Raw genomic sequence first — 22,898 nt, 5'->3', positions numbered from 1 at the left:
AAACAGACTGAGATATTAGCCCAAATATAACTAAATGTAGGGGTCATGTGAGTCTGTGTAATCATGTGACATGCCTGTTACTTGGCCACTGAGTAAGTCACTCTGGATAAAGGTGTCTGTCAGGTGACATAAATGTAATATAAAATGTAGCATATTGACATCAAATGCACCTGTTAAATAATTAAAACTTTCATTAAAAAGAAATGTCTCTAGCTTTAATCACTGTAAAACTTAATTGGCTTTTGTTTTATCTTTAATAAAACTAGGGAAATGTGCTCTGGCACACTTTTCTTTCTTGGTAAGGACATAGACTGCTGAAATTAGAACTAGCTCAAGCTTCCTTAAAGAGGCAGCATGGCAGCCAGTCAGCAACACCTCCAATCTAGAAGGTATGAAAGCATGCACTAGCTTCTCAGCTTTATGTCACTTTAGCATATTTCTCAATTCTTGGCTGTTCCTTAATTAATAATAATTACAGATTTACATTGGAATCAATTAATAAACTTGCATTTAGGGTTCCTTTGGTTTTACGTACAGTAGTAGCTCTAGGCCAATATTCCCAACCTTACTGTGAGTAGCAAAAACCAGCATTTATTGAATTTACACGTTTTTAATCAAGCGTTCATGTCTTTTATACAGTCCTATTTTGCAGAGCCATCATGCTAATTTGGGCTGAACTGACAAATATAATTGTGTGTCATCAGCACAGAAGTGAAAGCCAACATTATGTTTGCCAGTTGCACGTCCAAGGGGCTGGATAGAAAGGGAGAATAACAGAGGCCTTAAACAGAGATATGCAGGATATTGTGTGATATTTTGGGCTCTGAAGAATCTCCATTTGTGTTAACAAACTGGTATCAATCTGTCAAATAAGATCTGAACCAAGCAAGACAATATCTGTCTAAACTAAATGTGTTCACAAGCTTGTCTATTAAAATATCATAGTAAATAATGACACTCCAAATCAAAACCAATACTGAAAAAAATCCACAGATGACTACTTTAGTCATTACTGATTCTCTAAAATAATCTTTCTGGAAACAAGACTGTAGAACACTGTGTTGGTTATTACTTCTTTTAAAGGATCAAATCTGTGGTGATTACAACCTACCTACAAAAGCTATGTGGATAGTAATTGGAGAGATCACTAGTGTAAAGAAATGGTTTATTTAAAAGTGGTTTAACAAAAGGACTTGGCCTAAGCTGAGTGATGAACTCATGTTTTGTAAGGGCTTCACATCCGCTGATAATAATAGGACCCAAGTGGAGGACAGGATCAAGGAGTAGAGCTTGTTATACCTCAAAGAGCTAAACTCATGGAGAAGTTCTGGTGTTATGATGCCTCTTGGGTTCTCATCAGGAGGGAAAGGAGTGTAGAACACAATGGATTTCTGCCAGGCTGCTGGTGAATTTGTTGCCCTTATGGTCTCTGTTTATTCATGGAAAAAGTCTGATGGTTGTTGCTATGGTTCATAAGAATGCAGGTATGTGTTTATCACTTATTGATATTGATTCCTTTATTCGTCCTGACTAACTGTCTTGGGAGCACTGGATGTAAATCAAGAATACACCGTGGATAGCAGGACAGTCTATTGCACTGCATTACACATGCACATATTTATATTTTTAGGTAATTTAGCTAATCTGCTAATGTTTTTAGCAGATAAGCAGTTTGTTTTGGGAGGTAAACAAGAAGATAAGCAGAGAACATGCAAAAAAAGAAACCTGACCTCAGAATCAAAAGGTGGGGCTGTGTGGCAGCAACTTCACCTAATATACCACCATGCCACCCTCACAAGATACTGAAACTCCAAATACCCTTCAGAAGGTGATTCTTCAAGTTTGAACCCCTAACAGGAGAACATATTAATTTAAAATGTATTTTTCGATGATATATAATTAATTGCATTAATTTCTTAATTTTCCATACAGCTGTAAATTGTCGCGGGGGTGGTGAGGGGTGAAGGGCTTGGAGCCTATCCCGGAGATCTCTGCTCAGGACAAAGGATGCACTGTATTTCACCGGTTAAGCATGTATATGCATACACAGACTGTGGAAAAGTACCTAATTAAAGCAAAAAAAAAAAAAAAAAAAACTTGCAAAATCCAGACATGACTGGAGAAGAGATTTAAACCCACAATTCTGGATGTGTGGCACATCAGCGCTAACTGCTCAGGAACATGCCCCAAAGGAAATATACAGAATTTTTATTTATTTTTTTGGTGGCTTTCCATCTGAGGTCATCGCAGACAGATTATTTTCCTGACACTATCCTACCCTTCACAATTTATACAGGCTTGGAAACAGCACTAAGGGTACAGTAAGCCTATGCCTCCCAAGTGGATTGGGTTGGATCCCTGACCTGGAACCATGTGATTGGAGTACTGTTTCCTAGCCTCTAGTCCACTAGGGAAAAACAAATATATATAGCATGTAACTGTTTTGATGTATGGGCAACACCACAAACACAGACACAAGGCAAGATCTGAAGGAGATTTTATTTAGAAAAATAAGGAAGGAAAAGGATTTAGGAAGGGGGAACAAAAAGAAAGGGAAGGAAAATAGGAATTTGCACGTGCAGGTCTGGTTACAGTGCCCAGCTGGCATGTGGGCAAAGGCTGGCATGTCATGGTGGCAGGCAGAGTGGGCCCAAATGGGCACCGGCTCCTGCCTTTTTATGGGAACTTTTCTTTCTGCTGACCAGGCTAACCGTCCTCTCCCAGCTCTCTATTGGGCACAGCCTCAGCCCTTTTGACGGCTGGGAGGCTTTCCTTGCTGGGAACGGGGGCCTTAATGTGTATGTACAGTGGTCTTTTTTCCCTCTTCAGCAGCAGAATCCTCAAGGCTGGCTCTATGGGGGAGTGTGTGGAGTGTTCACATGGCTGTCCCTCACGCAGCGATCAAACGACTGCTTTCTGCTTTCAGTTTCATTTCTTTAAAGGCCCTGGGGCGCATTACATCACCCCGGTCACATGCTGCTTTTCTGCATTTTAAGCATCTGCTGCACGACTCTATGCTTCATAGATAGACTTCCCACTTTGGTTTTAAAACACGGGGAGAAGTCTGCGATCTATAAGCGCTGATTACCTCACAGCCATGCCCGTTTCCAGCGGTCCCACCCCTTTACACACCTGCAGAGGGGGGAGGCCACCTACCTAGTGAGCTTAAGGAGTGAGCAAGAAGTGATAACAGATTAAGGAACAGGTCTATTACTGGTGCATGCTGTGATGAGTATTATAGCCTATGAAGCAAAGGATTACAATGATCGTTCGGTTTGTCTGACAGGTGACCCACTAATGGAAGTTGCAGTAAATGCAGTACTAATTTGCTGTTAATGGACTCTGATGTTAATATCATCTAATGATGTGATGAAGTAGATAAATGGAACATTATTATTTTAAGCTATTACATAATGTGTTTGTGTGTGTTTAAAAGGAGTTGAAGGTCAGTTCAATGTTCTTCTTTCACATCAGAACATTTAGAGTTGAGCTGTGGTCAGCGTTGAGCAACAAGCTGTCCTTATTGTGACCCTGAAACCCTCCACGTGATCAGTCCACCCTCAGAACCAAAGAACACATACCCAATACAGAACACATAACTGATTGGCTTCATGTGCTGTTTGTCATTTTTATAGCGATTAGCTGTTTTATCTTGTTGCATTTTGCCATTGTGGAATTTGCAGATAAACAATCACTGTATACCTCTACTTTCTGCTTCTCCCTCTGGCTCAGTTTCAGTTTTGTCACTTTATAACTGTTTTTTTTTTCTTTTCTTTTTTTTTAAAATCTAGTCGCACCTCTCTTTTCTGGCATAGAAGCGATTTGATATTCTACACCTCTCTCATTCCCTCTCTGTGTCTGCACTTCTCCAGCCTCACAGAAGCAGAAATTAATTACGAATCTGCAGTTTGAAAATAGAATATTGATGCTATAGGGAAGCTGGGACTAGCAGAGGGAAGAATGTCAAAGAGAGAGAGAGAGAGAGAGAGAGACCTTCAATGTCTTATTTTGGTATTTTTTGTTTCCCAGAGATTGTGTGTGTGTGTGTGTGTGTGTGTGTGTGTGTGTGTGTGTGTGTTGGGGATTGACAATATTGGTTGGCATGTTTAAATCTGAGTGGGTGTTGCAAAAGAATACTCAGAAAGAAGGCACACACTAAAGGTTAATGAAGTTAAAATGTCTTTTTTGAGGAATATGTGACTGTCTCATTTCTAGAGATTAAGGATGCAATATTTCAATGTTTTCTCCCCTCCTTACACCAATTATCAGTATCAAATTTATTTAACTGTAGTTTTACAGTGTTTTGTTTTATGAATCAAAGTTCACAACTGTGTATTAAATCACAGTTCTAATTCAGTTCTCCTAAAATTGCATATGTGAAAATGTTAGAAGGTTACCATAAGAATGAAGGGTTATGTGAATGTTGTAAGGGTTTACGTAGGCCGATTATTACCTAAACCAAAGAATATCCGGGACATTTATCCAGAAAAAAAAAAAAAAAAAAAAAAAATTATTATGTACAGTGCATTGAAATGTTTTATTTAAGAGCCACAAACACATTATGACACTATCTCTTGGAGTAAAACTCCCCCCCCCCCCCCTCCAAAACAAAAACAAAAAAAACAAAAAATTGCCAACACTGTTTGAGTGATGGTCCACAGTTAGTAACCTAGTAACCCAGTTTAAGGATCTATCCAGTGACAAAAATGTAAGCACTTTTGTAAGTTCCTCTAAATAACAGTGTCTGCCAAATGCCTAAATGTAATTATAACAACCATATTAATATTTGTGAGTAGGGAACTGGAAGGTTAATTAAATAAAAAACAAGAAATTGGCCCATTTTGTGCAAAAATATAGCGCCTTCTTTTCTAAAACAGTAAATGGTTATCTGAGATAATTACCCTGCTTTCGTTCTTTTTCATTTGCTGTCATTATGTTCTGATACCAGGATGATTTGTTGGTTGTTATCTCTTAGATACAATGCAACATAGACATTTTGATCTAAAGTCTTGGGTTTGAAGCTTATTTCAAAGACAAATATTAAAGTTGATTGACTATGCCATGCAGTGTTTTCACTTTAAATTAGCATATAAAGTTCTTTAAGAAAGTCCTGGAAAATTATACCAAGTAGCTTCTTTAAAATAAAAAAAGTTTGTTAAACATATTAACTATGTGCAAACTGTCAATTTAATATACTACACTAATTTTACACACTTCTGGTGAATGCATAATATTATAAAAAAAAAATAGTCATGGATGTTAAAGATAGATGGTAAGCTTGAGATGATTTAAATGTAATTGGATTTTATTATGTTATGTAGTTAAGCTATTGAAACTATGAAAACCATTACATAACCAATACACCAAAATTAGAGAATAAATTATGGACACTTAATTTTCCTGAGGTTTTCTATCGGGTTTAGATCAAGAATCTGGGCTGAACATTCATTATGACAGGGGGCATTTTTGTGCATGAAAATTGCTAGCTGATTGGGGAATGCAGGGAAGGAACCGCATGTTGTCACAGAAAGGTCTGGTATGCATTTACTCTGCCATGTAGCTCTATAAGTGGCCCAACCCCTGCTGCAGAAAACATCTCTCAAACCATGATGCTTCCCCCTCCATATTCCACTGACTTTCTTATACAATTTGGGTTTAGTCTTTTTCCAGTTTGTCAACAAATATAAATGTTCCCCATCGGACCAAAATTAAATAAAATTGCTTTCATCACTAAAGTGAACTTTGGACCAGTAGTTGAACCATAAACCCTGCAGAAATAAGATGTTTGTCGAATATCATGCATGCCAAACTCAGTAAAGGTTTTTAATACAATGAAATTGTGCACTCATTCAGGGCAGGACTTTAGAGCATGTCTAGACTGGATTATCAAACTGCAACTTGATTGAGTTGCAATGTCATCTTTTCTGTGCTATCCTGTATGCGTGTGTTTCATCTATTCCTGCTGTTCACCTGATTGCAAAGTAGTTGCATCACAAAACACTGCGAGTAGCTTCGTATCCTGTGTCTGTAAACCGAGTAACTTCAGCCATTGTTTTACCCAGACTACAGTATAAAAGTTTTAGTGACTATATCTTGGCGCTGAGATGCCTCACACAATACTTACTGTTATGAGTTCTCCTCCAGTGTATAAGTATACAGTATTAGCTTATACAGTCTTGAAATTATGATATCGTATTGATTTTGCCTGGGTCAGAGCACAAGCAACTTTCCTAATGGCTTGGATCTTGCACGTCTTTCGCTTTTGGAATCCTTATGTGCTATATTGGAACTGTGCTAATAAATGCAGCAGTTTCTCAAAAGGTCACTTCATTTGGTAAGGAGCCAAAACTTTGGAAAATTATATACGTACAATGCAGCTGCATGCAATCATATTTACATGGCAGTTGGGTACAGATATTAATAGTATCCAGGCTGTTACACCAAGGCAAGTTTTAGCAGGTGCATGCTAGCCAAATTATTAGCTCAACTGCTGGCTTTTGCTAAAGTATTACAGAACAAACTGAACCAGTGCATGTCTTACTGATGTCTATGAATATGCAAAGAACATGTTTTTTTTTTTTCCTACCGACTCTGGCTGCCTCTCTCACACATTTTTCTCATGTGCTGAATCTTTAAGTGGTTCACTAACTTGGTTATAACTCTTTGGCAGAGAATTACTCTTAACTGTCACTTGAAAAGTTGATTTCACTTATATGTTCCAAATGTGTTGCGAGCAATTTCCTAAGGTAGAAATGTTAAGTGTTTTAATCTAATTTAGAACGACCTAATGGAGTAATCAGGTCTGAAATAATTTAAACTGATGAATTATCAGATGACTCATTATGCTATGGTCTAGACTGGGTTATAACTACACTTCAGTTTATCAAAGTATTAACTTCCAGAATTGTCTTAAGTATATTAAGAATCATGAAAGGATCAATTCTTCACCATCACCAACATTTGTATATTATCCAGGATCTAATTAGCTAAAAGTAATGTTCATTTCCCCCTGTCTTTCTGTCTTTCAGTGTGGATCTTGTCCATGCACAGCTTCATGTGTGTGAGGGCCGGAGTCTCCCTGAGCTTGGCCTCAGACAGGATAAGATCAAGATCAATGGTTGTGCCATCCAATGCCGTGTCACCACAGAGGACCCAGCACGTGGATTCCAGCCTGACACAGGACGAATAGAGGTACAGGGTTGGGGTCAAGCTGTTAATCTGTTAAAACTACATTTACCATCCATGAGCCAATCATCTGGCACTGGTTTAGTGCAAAAACTCCTGCAGATACAAGTCAAGAGATAATATTTTCTTCAGAAGCAAATATTTTAATCTAATGAAAAGATCAGTTTAATCTCCACGACTTGTAACTATGTAATGGATAAAACCCCCTGGCTATTTTTTCACAAACCTTGAGATTGTTTGGTCAAATAGTTATGATGATACTGTATTCATCCATGTCATGAATTTAGTGACAGGCTGTTAAAGATTGATTTAATGCAAATGTACATGAAACAATGCAGCCAATGTAGCATGTGAATATGGTTGCTAAGCAACTCCATGCTCATGATAAAAAAAAAAAAAATTCTTCTTAGTATTTTTTAAACAAGATATGCAACAGTAAGCGCTGCTTACACTATACAACATCTGAATAAATACACTGCTGGCAATGGCTGTATAAAAATATAGTTGAAGGCACACTGATAAACTCAGATTACACTTTTCTATACCTCTCACAGAATGCACTTACAGCAATATGCATAATAGCATATCAACTGCTGTCACTTTTGTACAGTTTTATATTCCATAACTGTGCTTAAAGTCATATTCTGAACATTTATTTCTTATTTTCTATTACACGTACCTACCAAATACCCATATTATTATATACTCTTTTTTGCCCTTATGCTTACACCACAAAGAATACAGAGATATATTGGTAGATCTAGAAATAGCTGCTCATTTATTGGTTAAACCAGTCATCACTGAATCATCTCTGCTTACGCATGCCTTTACCACTTTCTAAAGTTTACTTTATTATTATTATTATTATTATTATTATTATTATTATTATTATAAGTCCTGCCTTTTATCAATCTCATACACATTACTGCACTTCATTATTAGTGTTAGTAGTAGCAGTAGCTCTTTCTGTAAGTAATATTATCATCTATACATATAATAAAACTGTAGAATTGCCATTTGTACATTAAAGGTATTTGCAAAAAAAGTAATTTGGGGTATATAAGATGATTAATGAAACATATCAGGAAGGTCTTTGGAAAAAAAAAAATTTTGTCTGTTTGTTTGTTTGTTTGTGCACGTATCACATAAAAAATATCGAACGGGTTTTAATGAGGTTTTCACAAGTGTATTTGACCAAGTGTGAGGTAACATATAGGCTTTGTTTAATCTCAATCAGCCCACAGGAAAAGAAGACGTGCTATTTTAAAATTTAAATGAAAACCTTATATAATAAAAAAAATCGACCTTAAAAAAAAATCATTAGTTCATCTCAAAATTTAGTAGATAATAGACGCAATGTCACCTTCATTCCATGCACTTCACGGTAACATGTAAAACTCGTTTATTCGTTTATTTCAAAATTCAACAGATGCCGTTGTACATTATTTAAATCGCACTTACAGTATGAGTGTGCAATTAAATTCCATGAAAACAAAGTCGCGGGCACAGCTAGTTTCATAAATATTTTCATAATTAATGTTTCCAGTTTCTTATTTATACACACTAACTTGCTGTTACTCTTATTCATGCATTTATCCAGTCAGCTATTCAAACAAGGACATGGTAAAGCATAGACTCATGCAGGTAGACATGTACAATAAACCCAAAAATTGGAAAAATGTGATCTCTTTAGCTTTGACATAATTGTTGGTGCCTCACTGATTGATATGAGTATTTCACACACAAATGTCTATAGAGTTTAAACGTAATGGTGCAAAAACAGAATGGTGAGACTGCCTGAGCTGAAAAAAGACTACAGTAACTGAAATGACCACACATAACAACACCAGTGAGAAATACAATGCACTGGTCAAATCTTGAGGTGGATGGTATACAACTGCACCACATTAAGGTCCACTTAGAGGTCCACTTCTGTCAGGCAAGAGCAGAAAGCTGAGGATGGTTTTTGGAACATTCTAAAGCATGATTTCTCCTGAGATGTACAGATGGTAGGGACAAAATTTGTCATCACCGGCATGAATCCAAAGACATATTCTCCCTTGTGTCAACGCTTTAGTTTGTTAGAGGTGGTGTAATTGTGTGGGGATTTATTTATTTATTTATTTTGCTGCACTTTGGGCCCCTTAATACCAATTGTTTGAACACCACAGCCTGTCTGAGAATTGTTGCTGACCATGTACATGACTTTATGGCCACATTTACCCATTTTATAATGGCTACGTCTAGCACAAACATGACAAGCATGACAATGAGTTCATTGTATTTCAATCGCCTCTGTAGGCAGCAGATCTGAATCCAATAGAGCTCCCTGGGGAGGAGATTTGCAGCAAGAATGTAGTGCTAAAGGATCTGCCACCATTATGTGACATAGGTGTGCCAACATGAATCAGCAATGTTTCCAACACCTTGAGGAATCAATGCCATAAACAATATTCGCTGGTTGGCCGTATGAGTTTGATGCTCCTAATAAAATGTTTGGTGATTTAGTTTTATAGTTATTACCAGTAATCCATAAAGAATAATCTATCTTCAACTTGTCAAAATCCCAACTGGTTCCTGCTTTGTGTATTTACTCATGTTCTAAGCTATTACATGATAGTGTTGTAAATATAATGCCACAGAAAATGCAAGCCTCCTAGTTCCTTTTTTTTTTTTTGGCATTTTAACATTGTCTGACCACTGTGACTATAACAACTGTGTGTCGGTCTGTTTCCACTAAGCATACCTTATCAGTGCACTTGCTTTTGTGGGTTACACTTAGTCCAATTTCTTCAGGCACACAATCTGTCCCTTTCTCATGTCCATGAAAAAAAAAAATCAGTTGGTAAATTACTTTAATTATACACACAAATTAACAAAAGTATTTGGCCAAACCTGTTAATTATTAAATTAAGTTTTTCCATACAGGCCCTTTATCCCCAGTGAAAGGTAATCTTGATGCTTCAGCATAGCAAGACATCTTGGACAATGCAATGTTTCCAACTTTGTGGCCATAGTTTGGGGAAGGCTCTTTTCTATTCCAACATGACTGTGCCCCAGTGCACAAAGCAACGACTATAAAGACATGATTCGATGAGTTCAGAGCCCAGACCTCAACCGAATTGAGCATCTTAGGGATGAACTGGAACAGAAATTGCAATCAGTGCAGGACCTTTTAAATGCTCTACGGAATGAATGAGCCTGAATTTCCACAAAAACACTTCAAAATCTTGTGGACAGCTTCCCAAGAAGAAGCGGGACCAACTCCATATTGAAGTATATGTATTGTAAGATCTTTGACACCACAGACACACAGACACAAGATGAGGTATTATGGGAAAAGGTTGGTTTTATTAAGAATAATGGGAAAATGGAAGGGAAGTGAGGAGAAATAAAGAAAAACAAGGGGACAAGTGAGGGTTGCACGTGCAAGTCCTGGCAAATGTGAGTAGTGAAAGACTAGCAGAGTGTGTTGATGTGGACAACGGTTCCTGCCAGCCCTGTGATGCAGCAGCTCCAGATTTTCTCATTGTTGGTCACAGACAAACAATCAACAGGTGCTCTTTTACGCTGCAGCGACTTGTGCAGGTCTTTGCATGATGTCATCCTTAGGGAACTCAAATGGTGGCATTGTGCTCCACAGGTTTTCCTTTTTCCATGCTGCATACAGTTTTTGCCGGTCGACCTCCAGATTCTTCTCAGACTGCCCTAATGCCTTTAACCCTGCCACATAGATTGACAGTGGGCAGCCCACCTGCCTTGGCGCCCCGAGCTTAAACAAAAGCAGTGCGAAAGCTCCAGCAGGTGGCGGGGCAGCACGGGCTTTAATGCATCTTAATTATTCTATTCGCTGAATCGCCCAGCTGGCCCTGCCCAGCCACCCATTAGCGCGGCCTCAGCGTGAGCCCTTGTCCTTTTGGACATCCTGTGAGGGGACTGTGGTCTCAATGGCAAACCCAGCGCCTTTTCCTTGTTGGTAACAGGATCACATTAGTTGGGGTGTGGCTTAGATTAAAGTGCTGCGGAATTGGTCAGGATCTCTCAAATGTGGTGATCAATTGGCAGTGCTTTATTTACTTGCTTTTGAAGTTTCTGGCACATGCCTGTCTTTAGTTCATGACGTGACAGTATTTGGAAACAAATTCATTGCAGGTTTGGCCAAATTCTTTTGTCCAAATAGTGTATCTTGGCATTCTATGCAGTCTGGTATAAAAGTCCTACTAGACAGGTGTACTGGTGGTGCGTACTCTGGGTACTCAAGCCAAGCACATGCAGGTTAGGCTTATTGGTGTTGCCAAATTGCTCATATTGTGAGAGTGTGTATGTGTGTGTGCCCTGCGATGGATTGGCATGTTGTCCAGTGTGTACCCCACCTTGGGCCCTAAGTCCTTTGGTATAGGCTCCAGCCCCCCGCAACCCTAAATATGGGATAAAGTGGTATACTGTAGATGATGAGTAAGAGTGAGTGAGAAAAGTGGACCCTGTAGAAACATGTCTTTATTCAGATTAAACATTGCATGTAAGGACAGTCAGCTTTTAGGGAAAAGCAAAATCAATTGAAAATAGTCAGATAAATATTACCCGAATGCATGGATAAAGTCTGATTTATGTTTTTGTGTCAAGTCTATGCAAGTGGCCTATGACACGGCAAGCATTTATGCTTGTGTCTGTCTACAATTACACTGACAAACCTTTAGTTGGCATTCAGAGTTTCTATGCCACTGTGCTTTCTTCGCCACTCTCTGTTCACAGTTTTTTATGAAACAGTAGCAAATAATACTGAGCAGATCTTGGAGCTAATAGATGTTGAATAACAGTTACTTTTACTTAAATTACTGCAATGAAAAAAAGAGAAAAGATGTCGGAGGGGATGGTCAGTAGAAAGTTTGACTCAATTCAAAAGTCGAAAGGTAGAAGAACTCGGAAATGTTGCAGTAGCAGTTTTCATTTATGGATGTAATTTATATGATTCTTTCGTACTGCTTATAGAGTTGTAGCTTATAAATATTTACATGATGAAAATCACTGTCTGTGTTTACTTAAGGTTGCCATGTAGGGTACAGTACATGATGCAGCACACTTATGAATTTTGATGCCATATAAATAATGTATTGTACATGTGAAAATGCCAACAGAGTCACAGCAAATGACCTTTACAACTCTGAAACTTTCTTTGCCCGTCCACCTTTCTCAACTCTCTCTCTCTCTCTCTCTCTCTCGCTCCCTTCCAGACATTCATACCTGATATTTGCTTATCTGTGCAATTCTGTACTCCTGGCCTCCCCCTTTGCCATTAGTAATGGTTGATTCCACATTCGAAGGTGATCATTGAGTCTCAAGAGGTGCTCTAATTTCTCCACATTCCAGAGGCTTGCCTGGCTCTATTTCAACCACAATACTGAGACAGCAAAAACATTACCAGCATCAATCTAGGGAAATCAGTTTATTATTTATTAGCACATTTGCTCATTTATTCATTTATTTTCCACCCTGCTTATCTTGTGTATGGTTGCCAGGGGACTGGAGCCTATGCAAGGAAACTCAGGGTACATTGATAGGGTGCCAACCCAATGCAGGGCACAAACACACACTCACACTCTCACACACAGAATTATACGCTAATCATACATTGTGGACATTTTGGAAACAGCGATTGATCAGACTACAGCACAACTTCAGGAAACAATTACTAATTCCATGCAGACAGAGCACAGAAAAGATTAAACCCCCAACCATGGAGGGGCAAAGCAATAGTAGTGCTTGCATGTTTAGAAACATATACTTTTTCCTCATTAGTATAATAATAATAATAATAATGATGAGGCCCACCTTGACAAGTACTAATAAATCACATCTAATTTAACAGAAGTCAGGGTTGATAAGGCATGATCCCATATGGGTCTCTGAACCTATTAAGGTCATTTTTACCCTACGCAGTCCAACCATTTTCCAATTAAAAAGTGACAAATTTGTTTCTCTGTTCGCAGTTGACCTTGCGCTTATTTCATTCACTGCTTTCCTCCTAACACTTCATCAACTTCCCTCTTTCTCCCACCCTTCTTTCATTTCCCTCCACACAGGAAAGCATGGCAACCCTGTAGAGAATGAACTGTGCAAAGAGACATAAGCCAACAATGAATTGTGCATATCTTAAAAAAAAAAAAAAAAAAAAAAATACAAAACAAAACAAAAAAACAGTTGAAAAAATGCACCAGACATTGCAAACAGAATAAATTTAGAATTGAATGAATACGTTGTTGCATCAGTGCTCTTGGGAGGTCAAAGAGGCAGGGAGAAGAGCTTTATCAGGGGATGACATAGAGAGAATGAGAAAGAGAGAGTAAGAGAGGGAAAAAGACTGAGCAAGATTTATTTTCAGTGTCTTTTGTTCAAATAAAGAAGCCCTTAAAATGCCTTTAGCCTCTCTATTGCAGAAGGTCATTTCCTCACTGGCTTTAGAGTGAGCAAGATGGAGGGAAGGTTGCAGCCCTTTTCGTAACACAGTAATACACATAGGCATGGGAAAGGACTAGACAGTCTGCGATTCAGTACATCAAAATCTTATTTTTGTTTTATGAAGACTAGAACAAGACGGAGGGATGTGTTTTGGATAAATGGATAGCAAAGAAGAGATACGCAACTACAAACTGTGATGTATTTGGGACATGTTGATGGATAGATGAAGTGCTTCTTCAGTGGTGCGTGTGCACGCACACACACACACACACACACACACACACACACACACACAGAGTCACATTTCTCCTATCCTTTCCTCTGTATATTTGGTAAGACTAGTACTGTCGGTCCATCGTCCATTTGTTTTATTTGTGACAGCATTCCTATTATTCTTCCTTAATCTTGTGTCTCTCTATTTTTCCTTACTCTCTTTGTCTCTCACACATTATATCACTTTCATCTTTTTCATTCCATCGTTTTTTACAGTTCTATAAGAAATATATTGCAATTGGTGCTTTACAAACGCACACTGACACACAGTATATAAAGCCGACACAATAACCCAATCTCAGTCAAAATGGTTCCACAGGTATAACACTGGCTGTACACACACACACACACACATACATACACACACACACACACACACACACACACACACACACACACACACACACACACATACACACACATGCATGCAGGCACACAGACACACACACACACACACACACACACACAGACACACACACACACACACACACACACACACACACACACACACAAAGCTACACATTCCAATTTACCAAATTTATGCACCCACAGTATATTTGTTATGCATGCACATTACTCAACCAAATTATCCAAACACGGTAATAAAACACTGAAGTTTCAGCACCACAAAAACACACCCGTAGTCATCAGTCACAATGTGTCATGTATGCAAATATTAGCAGCGCTCATGCTTTAGCATTCATTCACACCCGAGCTGTAGTAGATCAAATGTTCTGCATTCATTTAAACTAACATGAGCTTTCTGGGAATAGCGGTAGAACGGAGAGAAAGAAGGCAGTGAAAAGAATGAATAAACATATGTGGAAACATTACTAATTGCTAAACCTAAATATGCCTCTATATCCTACACTATGTGCTTTTTCTAGTAGCTTTTGGTTTGTAACTTTGCACAAATGTTGCACCAACAGTTCTTAGGCATAAATTGCAAAACTGGGGTATTCGCTAAAGTTTATAAGGCAAAAAAACAAAAAAAACACTGTATTCAAAATTTTTCAGAGCCTGTGCTTATCATTACTAGTACCAGAATTGCTTAGTGTATGAAAATAAATCCGACTACAGTTCAACAACTTAAAATTTTTAAACAAGATGTATTGCAGCTTCTGTAGCGTCTTATCCAATCACATGCATTTATGTAAAATATTTTTCCTTCACAATTTATGTACTATGTAAAGTTTGTTTCCCTTCTGATCTGATTAGATTATCATCAAAAAAAAAAGCGATTCCCAGAATTCCTCCACTTTAAATCAATTAGTTCAACATTAAGCTTCATTTCTCAGCAGTGTATTGAACATTAAGATCCACCACATGACTGAGTACATGAGACTGTACATGGCCGAGTACCTCTCCCACCCCTCTCTCTAATTTCACACACTTATTAGCTCTGTCTCTGTGTCTAGATGATCATCATAGGCCTGAACGCCCAACCAGTAACGCAGTTACCTACAGCCTTAACCCACTGAGCCACCACTGCCTTTGAAGTGATACAGCCTCAGTCATGACATTGTGACCTAATAGGCGTTCAAATCCGTCTTTTGAAGAATGCAGCCCCTGAAATTATACACACTGATTAAGTTATAATTTGTTCTAGTGAGGGATTCCAAACCTCTATGTTACTTGATGTCTTGGTTGTTGATATAGTCCCTTTCCTTGTTTGTCTAACAGTTTGATTTCCGGACTGTTTACTTGCTGATTGTTTTTGCTAATTTTGCATTTGAAGTTTTACATATGCATAATCAATTATATACAGTAATAATGTATGCATAATATCTCATATAGTGACAACATGAACATGTTTTACGATGGAAAGCCATTGGTCTAAAATGGAATAATGAGAACAATTGAACAGAATTTTTTTTCAAACTAAAACACCTTCTGTTGTCTAGACATACAGTATTACATTAAGAACATTTACAGCCTGCCACAAATGCCACATTGAAGGATTCCACATGCACGGTTTATACTTCATGCATGACTATCCAATTGTGTTGAGTCTTACTTAACAACTTGGAAGGTTTGCAGATTGTGTTTTCAGATTTTTTTAAATTATTCAGAAATTAGAAATTAGTTTATTTTGCGTTAACTATCTACAAGGTTAGAGAATTTTTTTAAATGCTACTAGTACAGTGTGTGAACACTCACTCATCTTCTATACCGCTTCATCCTGTATTCAGGGTCACGGGTTGCCTCGAGTCTATCCCAAAAGACTTAGGACACACGGTGGGGTACACCCTGGACAGGGTGCCAATCCATAGCAGGGCACACACACATACACACACTCACACACTCTGGGCACTTTGAGAACACCAGTGTGGAAACAGTAGCTCTAAATTTACTTTATGTACTGTCATTTAAAGTTTACAAAAAGTGTTTAAAGTAAAATTGTGTTACTTTAACTAACAATCAGATCCAGAGTCACCAACTTTCAGTTTATTTACCAGCCTTGGCATTCTATATTTCATCACCATTATTATACCTAATTTGCTGTGCAATGATTTTCATTTTTCTATCAAATTACAATGTCAGAGCTCTGCTCCACTTGCTATTTACATAAACTAAAAGGTTAAAAAGCTCAGCTTCTCTAAATTTTTTTCACATTACCGTAGGTTGATGGTGATAAAGAGATTTAAACTGCCTGATAGAGCCTTGTTTAGCTTACAGAGTTACTAAAACCAAACCGGACTTTTTTTTAACCGTCATTCAAGCAGAAGTAAAAATGAAATTAAATAAAAAGTCTGGTTTCTGTGGACCAAAATAAGTTTACAGAGCACACTGTTGTGTTTTTTACTTTATGTTCTTTATGCATGCAAATGTATGCAGAAAAAGGGTATAAATGAAAAAAATATATTAGTGGCGGTATCATTATTCCTGGAACACATTATCTTAGGAACACACACCCACAAAGAAAAGTGGCTGTCAGCTAAGGTTCAGGGTCAGGACTAAATCATTCATCATACTAAACGGCCACTTAGACCACACACACACACACACACACACACACACACACACACACACACACACACACACATTTACTTCTCAGAAAAAATTTGTGTTAAATTATTTAAAGAAATAACATAGTATGTACCGGAGAAAGCACAATAACGCATGCACAGATAATTATACAGCCCCATGAGCATGAAATATGCAAGATGTTCCCCCATGTCTGCCTTAAATAACATAATACATACATATATTTATCTTACTGCATGATTATTGTGTGCACATCACTGTCAAATGTGTTTCACTGAGGCGGTGGTATAGTGGTTAGCACGGTCGCCTTACACCTCCAGGGTCCAGGTTCAATTTCCATCCCTGTGTGCATGGTGTTTGCATTTTCTCCCCGTGCTTAGTGGGTTTCCTCCAGGTACTCTGGTTTCCTTTCACAGTCCAAAGACCTGCAGAATAGGTTAATTAGTGCTCACAAATTGCCCAGTGTGTGTTAATGAGTGTCTGTGTGTGTGTTATCCCTGCAATGGATTGGCACTCTGTCCAGGGCGTACCCCCTTCATATGCTAAGTCTCCTGGGATAGGCTTCAGGCCCTCGCGACCATGAATAAAGGATAAATCAGTATAGATGTTGAGTGAGTGAGTGTTCCCACTGAGATATATGGACGCACGTAGAATATAAAACAAATTCATTATGTATTACATTTGCTTTGTGTGTTTACTGGCCACCTGTTATTTATTAGCACCGCAAACCTCATTAGTGCAATTATCTAATCACAGGGCCTAAAAAACAGGTCAAGAGCTTTGGGTATTGTTTTTCATCATACTGTACATGAGCGTGTCAAAACAAATGATTTCAGTGATTTGGAATGATTGTTGGTGCCACTTGGTATATGGACTGGTATAAGTATTTTATAAACTCCTTAGATTACCACACACAGCAGCCTGTAGAGTTTACACATCCTCTGCATTCTGTGGAATTGCCTTGTTGATGAGAGCGGTCAGATTTGAATGGCCAGATTAGTTTGAGCTCAAATAACTTCAATCATGATTAGGAGAAAAGCATTTCGGAATACAAGGCATGTTAAATCTTCAGACAGATGGACGATAGCAGCGGCATATCACATCATGTCAGCCAAGAACAGACTTCTGAGTCTACAGTGAGTAAAAACTGAAAAAAAAACCCTCTCTTTACAGATTTCAACTGCTACGTTTGCTGTTGTTTAATGTTTCAGCTACAGCTTTTCATACTTAAAATGCAGGATAATATGAGCAATCTGTGTACTATACAGCTTCATAGCTATGTTCAACTCTACTCTGCGATATAATCCATCCAGCATTGTTCTTCTGCCCCGTCTAGGTAGTGTGCATTGTACCATTAATTGCCATCCATATTTACTGTATATTTGCTGTCATTGCTAACAGGGAAATCCTAGCAGGCAGAGCACAAAAAAAACCTTACTAATGGTTACTACAATGATTTTCAAATCTGCGTTTAAAAACGAAGAACTTGTTGAGGCAAAAGTGTTCCTAAGCTGCTTTTTTTTTTGCTGTTATTTAAATAAGCCACCATCATTTACTGTACATTTTTAGTATTTAACACCCTCGTTTGGGGCAAGTTACAGAAGAGCTTTGTAGTAAAACATTATACTTAAAAAGGTGTCTCAGAGTAGCATTGAGCTTACAGTAAATGCTTTCAGAGGAGTAATCATGCAGCAAGAAAAGAACGCATGCAAATGATGTTGTGCATGAACTGCCTGGAGAAAAAACTATATATATATATATATATATATATATATATATATATATATATATATATATATATATGGGCATTTTAGAAAAGAAAACAACTAAGAAATGACTGGAACTGGGTTAAGGACCCTTAAACACATTATCCAAACCTGGAAGAGAATAGCTGAACTGTCAAACAAAAAAAATATCAGAAAAAAATATTTCATGGGGATCACTTATTGCTGCGGTTAAATGGTAAAAAAAAAATCAACAGTACAAACCATAACTATTTTAAATAGTGAAAGTAAGACGTTTCCATATGCACACAATATAATGAAAACTCATTAGATTTAATCGTAACAGCTGTCTGGATATAAAAAAATTGTTAGTGATGAATCAGAAAAAAGGTTTCAGTTTGCTGGGGAACATAAAAATTGGACTATTGAGCAATGGAAAAAGATCAGATTGACTCTGTTCCAGACTGATGATTGTGTCAAGGTAAAAAAGGAAGTGCATGACGCGACGCACCCATCATGCATGGCAGCTCATGTACAAGCCTCTGGAAGCAGAGTTATGGTATGGGGGTTGGGTCAGTTGGTCAGATCAGCTGATGACCTGAATGTACTAAATGACCAGCAAATTACATCAGTGGAGTTTTTCCCTGATGGTACAAGCATATTCAAGGACTCAAACTGTGAAAGAGTGATTGTGGGAGCATTACACACATGAACTGGCCACCACATTGTGTGGTCTTGTCAAACCTGGTAATTAAACTAAAAAAAATAAATAAAAGATTTGATCTTAGAGTGTGCAACTTTTTTTTTTTTGTTTTGCCAGGCAGTGTACAAGCACTGATAAATGTTATTGAAAATGATGTAGGTTTTCAGGCTCCATCTAAATACAGACAGTGAATCAGTTTTACAGACAGCCAGGGAAAGTTCATTCCACACCCTTGGTTAAGATTAACACATGTCTTCTTTGTTCTTTGAAGGATGGTCGTTCCAGCTGAGACGTGCAATTTTTTTTTTAATCTAGTTTCTATAAAACCAAGGCTTGTACTGCTGTATTTTTTTTTTTTTTTTTTTTTTTTTTTACAGTTCACAAGTCACACAAATAAAAGTAACCACTAACAAAAGCAAATAATCTTGAAGGAAAAAAAAATTCAGTTATAGTTATAGATTTTACATAACAGCAATATAAAAGTTTTCCCACCTTTAAAATGACACACAACAGCAACATTTTTAAAAAGCCAAATATGATTTTTTAGGGAGGAAAAAGAAAAAAGCTTATAATAATCTGGTTGCAGGTGTCACTCTAGTGTAGTGCTTAGCACTGTGCCTTACACTTCCAGAGTTGAGGGTTCGGTTTCCACTACAGATCTCTGTGTGTGGAGTTTGCATGTTCTCCCCTTTTTTGGGGAGGTGTCCTCCAGGTACAGTACTCTGGTTCCCTTCCCCTAGTCCAAAAGCATGCAGATTACCCTGTGATGGACTGGCAATATTTTCAGGGTGTACCCTGCCTTCCTTCCCTTGGCCCTGTACAGAATAAGCGGTATAGAGATTGATTGAATAAATTAATTAGATGTACAGTACCAAGGAACATTATGATGGCAATCATCAACAGTTCACTATTATCAGAATAGATCATCACAGTGACATTACCAAGAATGGGACATTTTCTCAAAGGGAAAAAAAATCTCTTTTAATGAAAAAAAAAAAAAAAAAAAAACATGTTTTATGCAGCTTGTGAGAAGCCCTTTTATATATAAAAAAAAAAAAACCCACAAAGGCACAATGTGTTACATTTGGATGAGGACAAGGTATAAATCTTTAGACATAATTCTAAAAGCAAACCAAGACAGCTTAACACCTGTCACATGGAATCATGGACAGCTTCAAACATCAATGCATTTTGGTACAAAACCTGCAGGCCTCTGTTGGGCAGCTGAAAATGAAGAAAAATGTCAGCTTCCAGCACAACAACGACCCAAAGCACAAATCCAAATCAACAAAGAGATTGGCTCCAGAAGATGACTTCTCAAGGTATTGGAATGGCCCAGTCAGAACCCAGATTTAAAACCCTTTGAAAGCACAAACCATTGGGTTCAGTTTAGGAGACAGTAATTTGGTATTGATAATAATTAGACATGTTTCACCGACATGTCTAATTATTATCCAAATATATCTTGTTCATGTGTGTTTGGGATTGTTTAAAGCCAAACATTCATAAATAATTTCTGGGCACACTGATGAGCAATGTGTATGAAGAAATATGTTACAGTAAATATCCATAACACTAACACAACTGTAAAGTGAATTGAATAACCCTGATTATCAATTATAGAGCAGTAAACTGGTGACAGGATCATGTGCACTTACTGTAAGGCTCATCTGTGCCTGTGAGGAGTATACAGTAATCAAGCTCAATTGGTCAGATCCTAGAGAAAAACCAATGTATTTGCTGGAAAAAAAAAAGTCAACTGACTTTAAAATTCTTTAAATCTCAATCTGACCAAGATGTTCTGCACAAACAGGTCTGATCCATAGAGAACCCACCCTGCAACCTGCAGCACTGAAATAATCCACTTCTGTTATTGTGTTTTATTTATTTATTTTTGTTTTGTTTTTGTTTTTATATTTTTTATATATAAAAGGGCTTTTCACTAGCTGCCCTACCTTATAGATTACACATGTGGAATAATATATAAGAGAGTAGCAGACAGCCCAGAACACCCGCAGACGTCTTGTGGAGTTACACCTCGGGTCATGTGCAGGTGCTGCCCTGGATTTGCATTGTTATGGTATTGATAATTGATGTTAATGAAGCACTAATGGGAAAAAATAAATACATATTCTTTGCCCACTGAGCTAATTTTATTTGTTTAAAAAAGAAAAAAAAAATGTTTTTCAGTTTGGGACACTTAAATTGATCACCTGAGGCAGCGAAGTCATCAGGTGCTGTCCGAGCATTTCGTCGATGCAGTATGCATTTTTAATTGTTTGAATAGTTCCGCTACGATGGCATGAGTCAGTGATATATTACACCCTCGATATGAGAAAAATTCTGCCGGTGAAAGCAGCAAAGATATTTTTGCTACCTAATCTGTAGGTGATGTTATGGTTGCTTTGACTCAATAGATTGCAGAGTGTGTGTGTGTGTGTGTGTGTGTGTGTGTGTGTGTGTGCAGAAACAGGCTTTTCACAGTGAGCTTTGAATTAGCAAAGGTCAGCTGTGTTTTTTTTTTCTCCATCTTCTCTCAGACGTCCTCAGTCTGCTCTCCTTTCTCTAGTGATTATGACAGAAAATGGATACGGTGGATACGGTCATTCAGGAAACATTTTTAGATTTACATTAGGAGTACATTATGCAGCACTGAATCGGTCACCGGACACATTTTCGTGTTCTTTCAATGAAAAGATGCTGTAAGAGATTTTGTTACTAGCCACGAATTGAGACGTTGTGTGTTCCAGAAAGCAACAGTTTTAAGCTGTAATTGCATCAGACTTAATGCTTTCTCTAAAAGCATCTGGGGCTGAAGTCTAAAATTGTCATTTTGCATGATCTACCCGTTTGTTTAATTCTCTGCATAAAATAAGCATTATATATATATATTCTAACCGTCTCTTCCTTCCTTCCTTCCTTCCTTACCTCTCTTTCCCTGTTTTGTTTCCCTCCTCCTATCTTCTTTTCCCTATAAACCCAGAACACAGTTTCTTGAGCACTTATGGAACATATCCTCTCTCTCCTTTAAAAAAGGAAAGAAAGAAAGCTCTTCTTTTTTTTCACCCTTGTATTTACTAATTTTTTCCCCTTGCCATGCTTACCTTATGTTTTTTTCAGTTTCTGTTCTGTATTTGAACCTGTCTTTTTGTCTCCCATTTTTTCTTTGTCCCGTATCTTTTACACCATTACACACTTTATATTTTCTACATAAAGACAGATTTTTCTATTTTTTGGTTGGTTTTTCCCCTTTTTTCAGACTTATATCTGTATGTGTGTTTGTAGGTTTTGGGGAGTTGGACAGGTTTGACAAACGTTTTCTATTCTAGTGGGGGCCAAATGTCTCCAGAATGACCAGAGTATTTGACTTTTTTAATTTTTAATAAATCCGAGACAATTTTGTTACTTTTTGGTTACTTAGGTTAAGGCTAGGGTTAGCATGCATTAAAAATAATGTCAGTGGCAGGTCTGCATGAGACCAGTTGTACAGTGTGTGTGTGTGTGTGTGTGTGTGTGTGTGTGTGTGTGTGTGTGTGTGTGTGTGTGTGTGTGCACAGCCTGGGATGTCA

The 22,898-nt window shown here is 37.8% G+C and overlaps 1 protein-coding gene across 1 annotated transcript in view; it reads left to right on the top strand.

Moving 5' to 3' along the window:
- The window catches only part of pcxb (pyruvate carboxylase b), a 224,751-nt gene that overhangs the window by 57,478 nt on the left and 144,375 nt on the right, over positions 1–22,898 (top strand). The window contains exon 9 of the mRNA XM_053495657.1: positions 7,029–7,191. Within this exon, the coding sequence (XP_053351632.1) occupies positions 7,029–7,191 (163 nt within the window). The remainder of the gene's footprint in view (positions 1–7,028; positions 7,192–22,898) is intronic.

This window comes from Clarias gariepinus, chromosome 1 (assembly GCF_024256425.1).
Source record: "Clarias gariepinus isolate MV-2021 ecotype Netherlands chromosome 1, CGAR_prim_01v2, whole genome shotgun sequence".
Taxonomy (NCBI): Eukaryota; Metazoa; Chordata; class Actinopteri; order Siluriformes; family Clariidae; genus Clarias; species Clarias gariepinus.
This window is presented reverse-complemented; position numbering and strand designations above follow the sequence as displayed.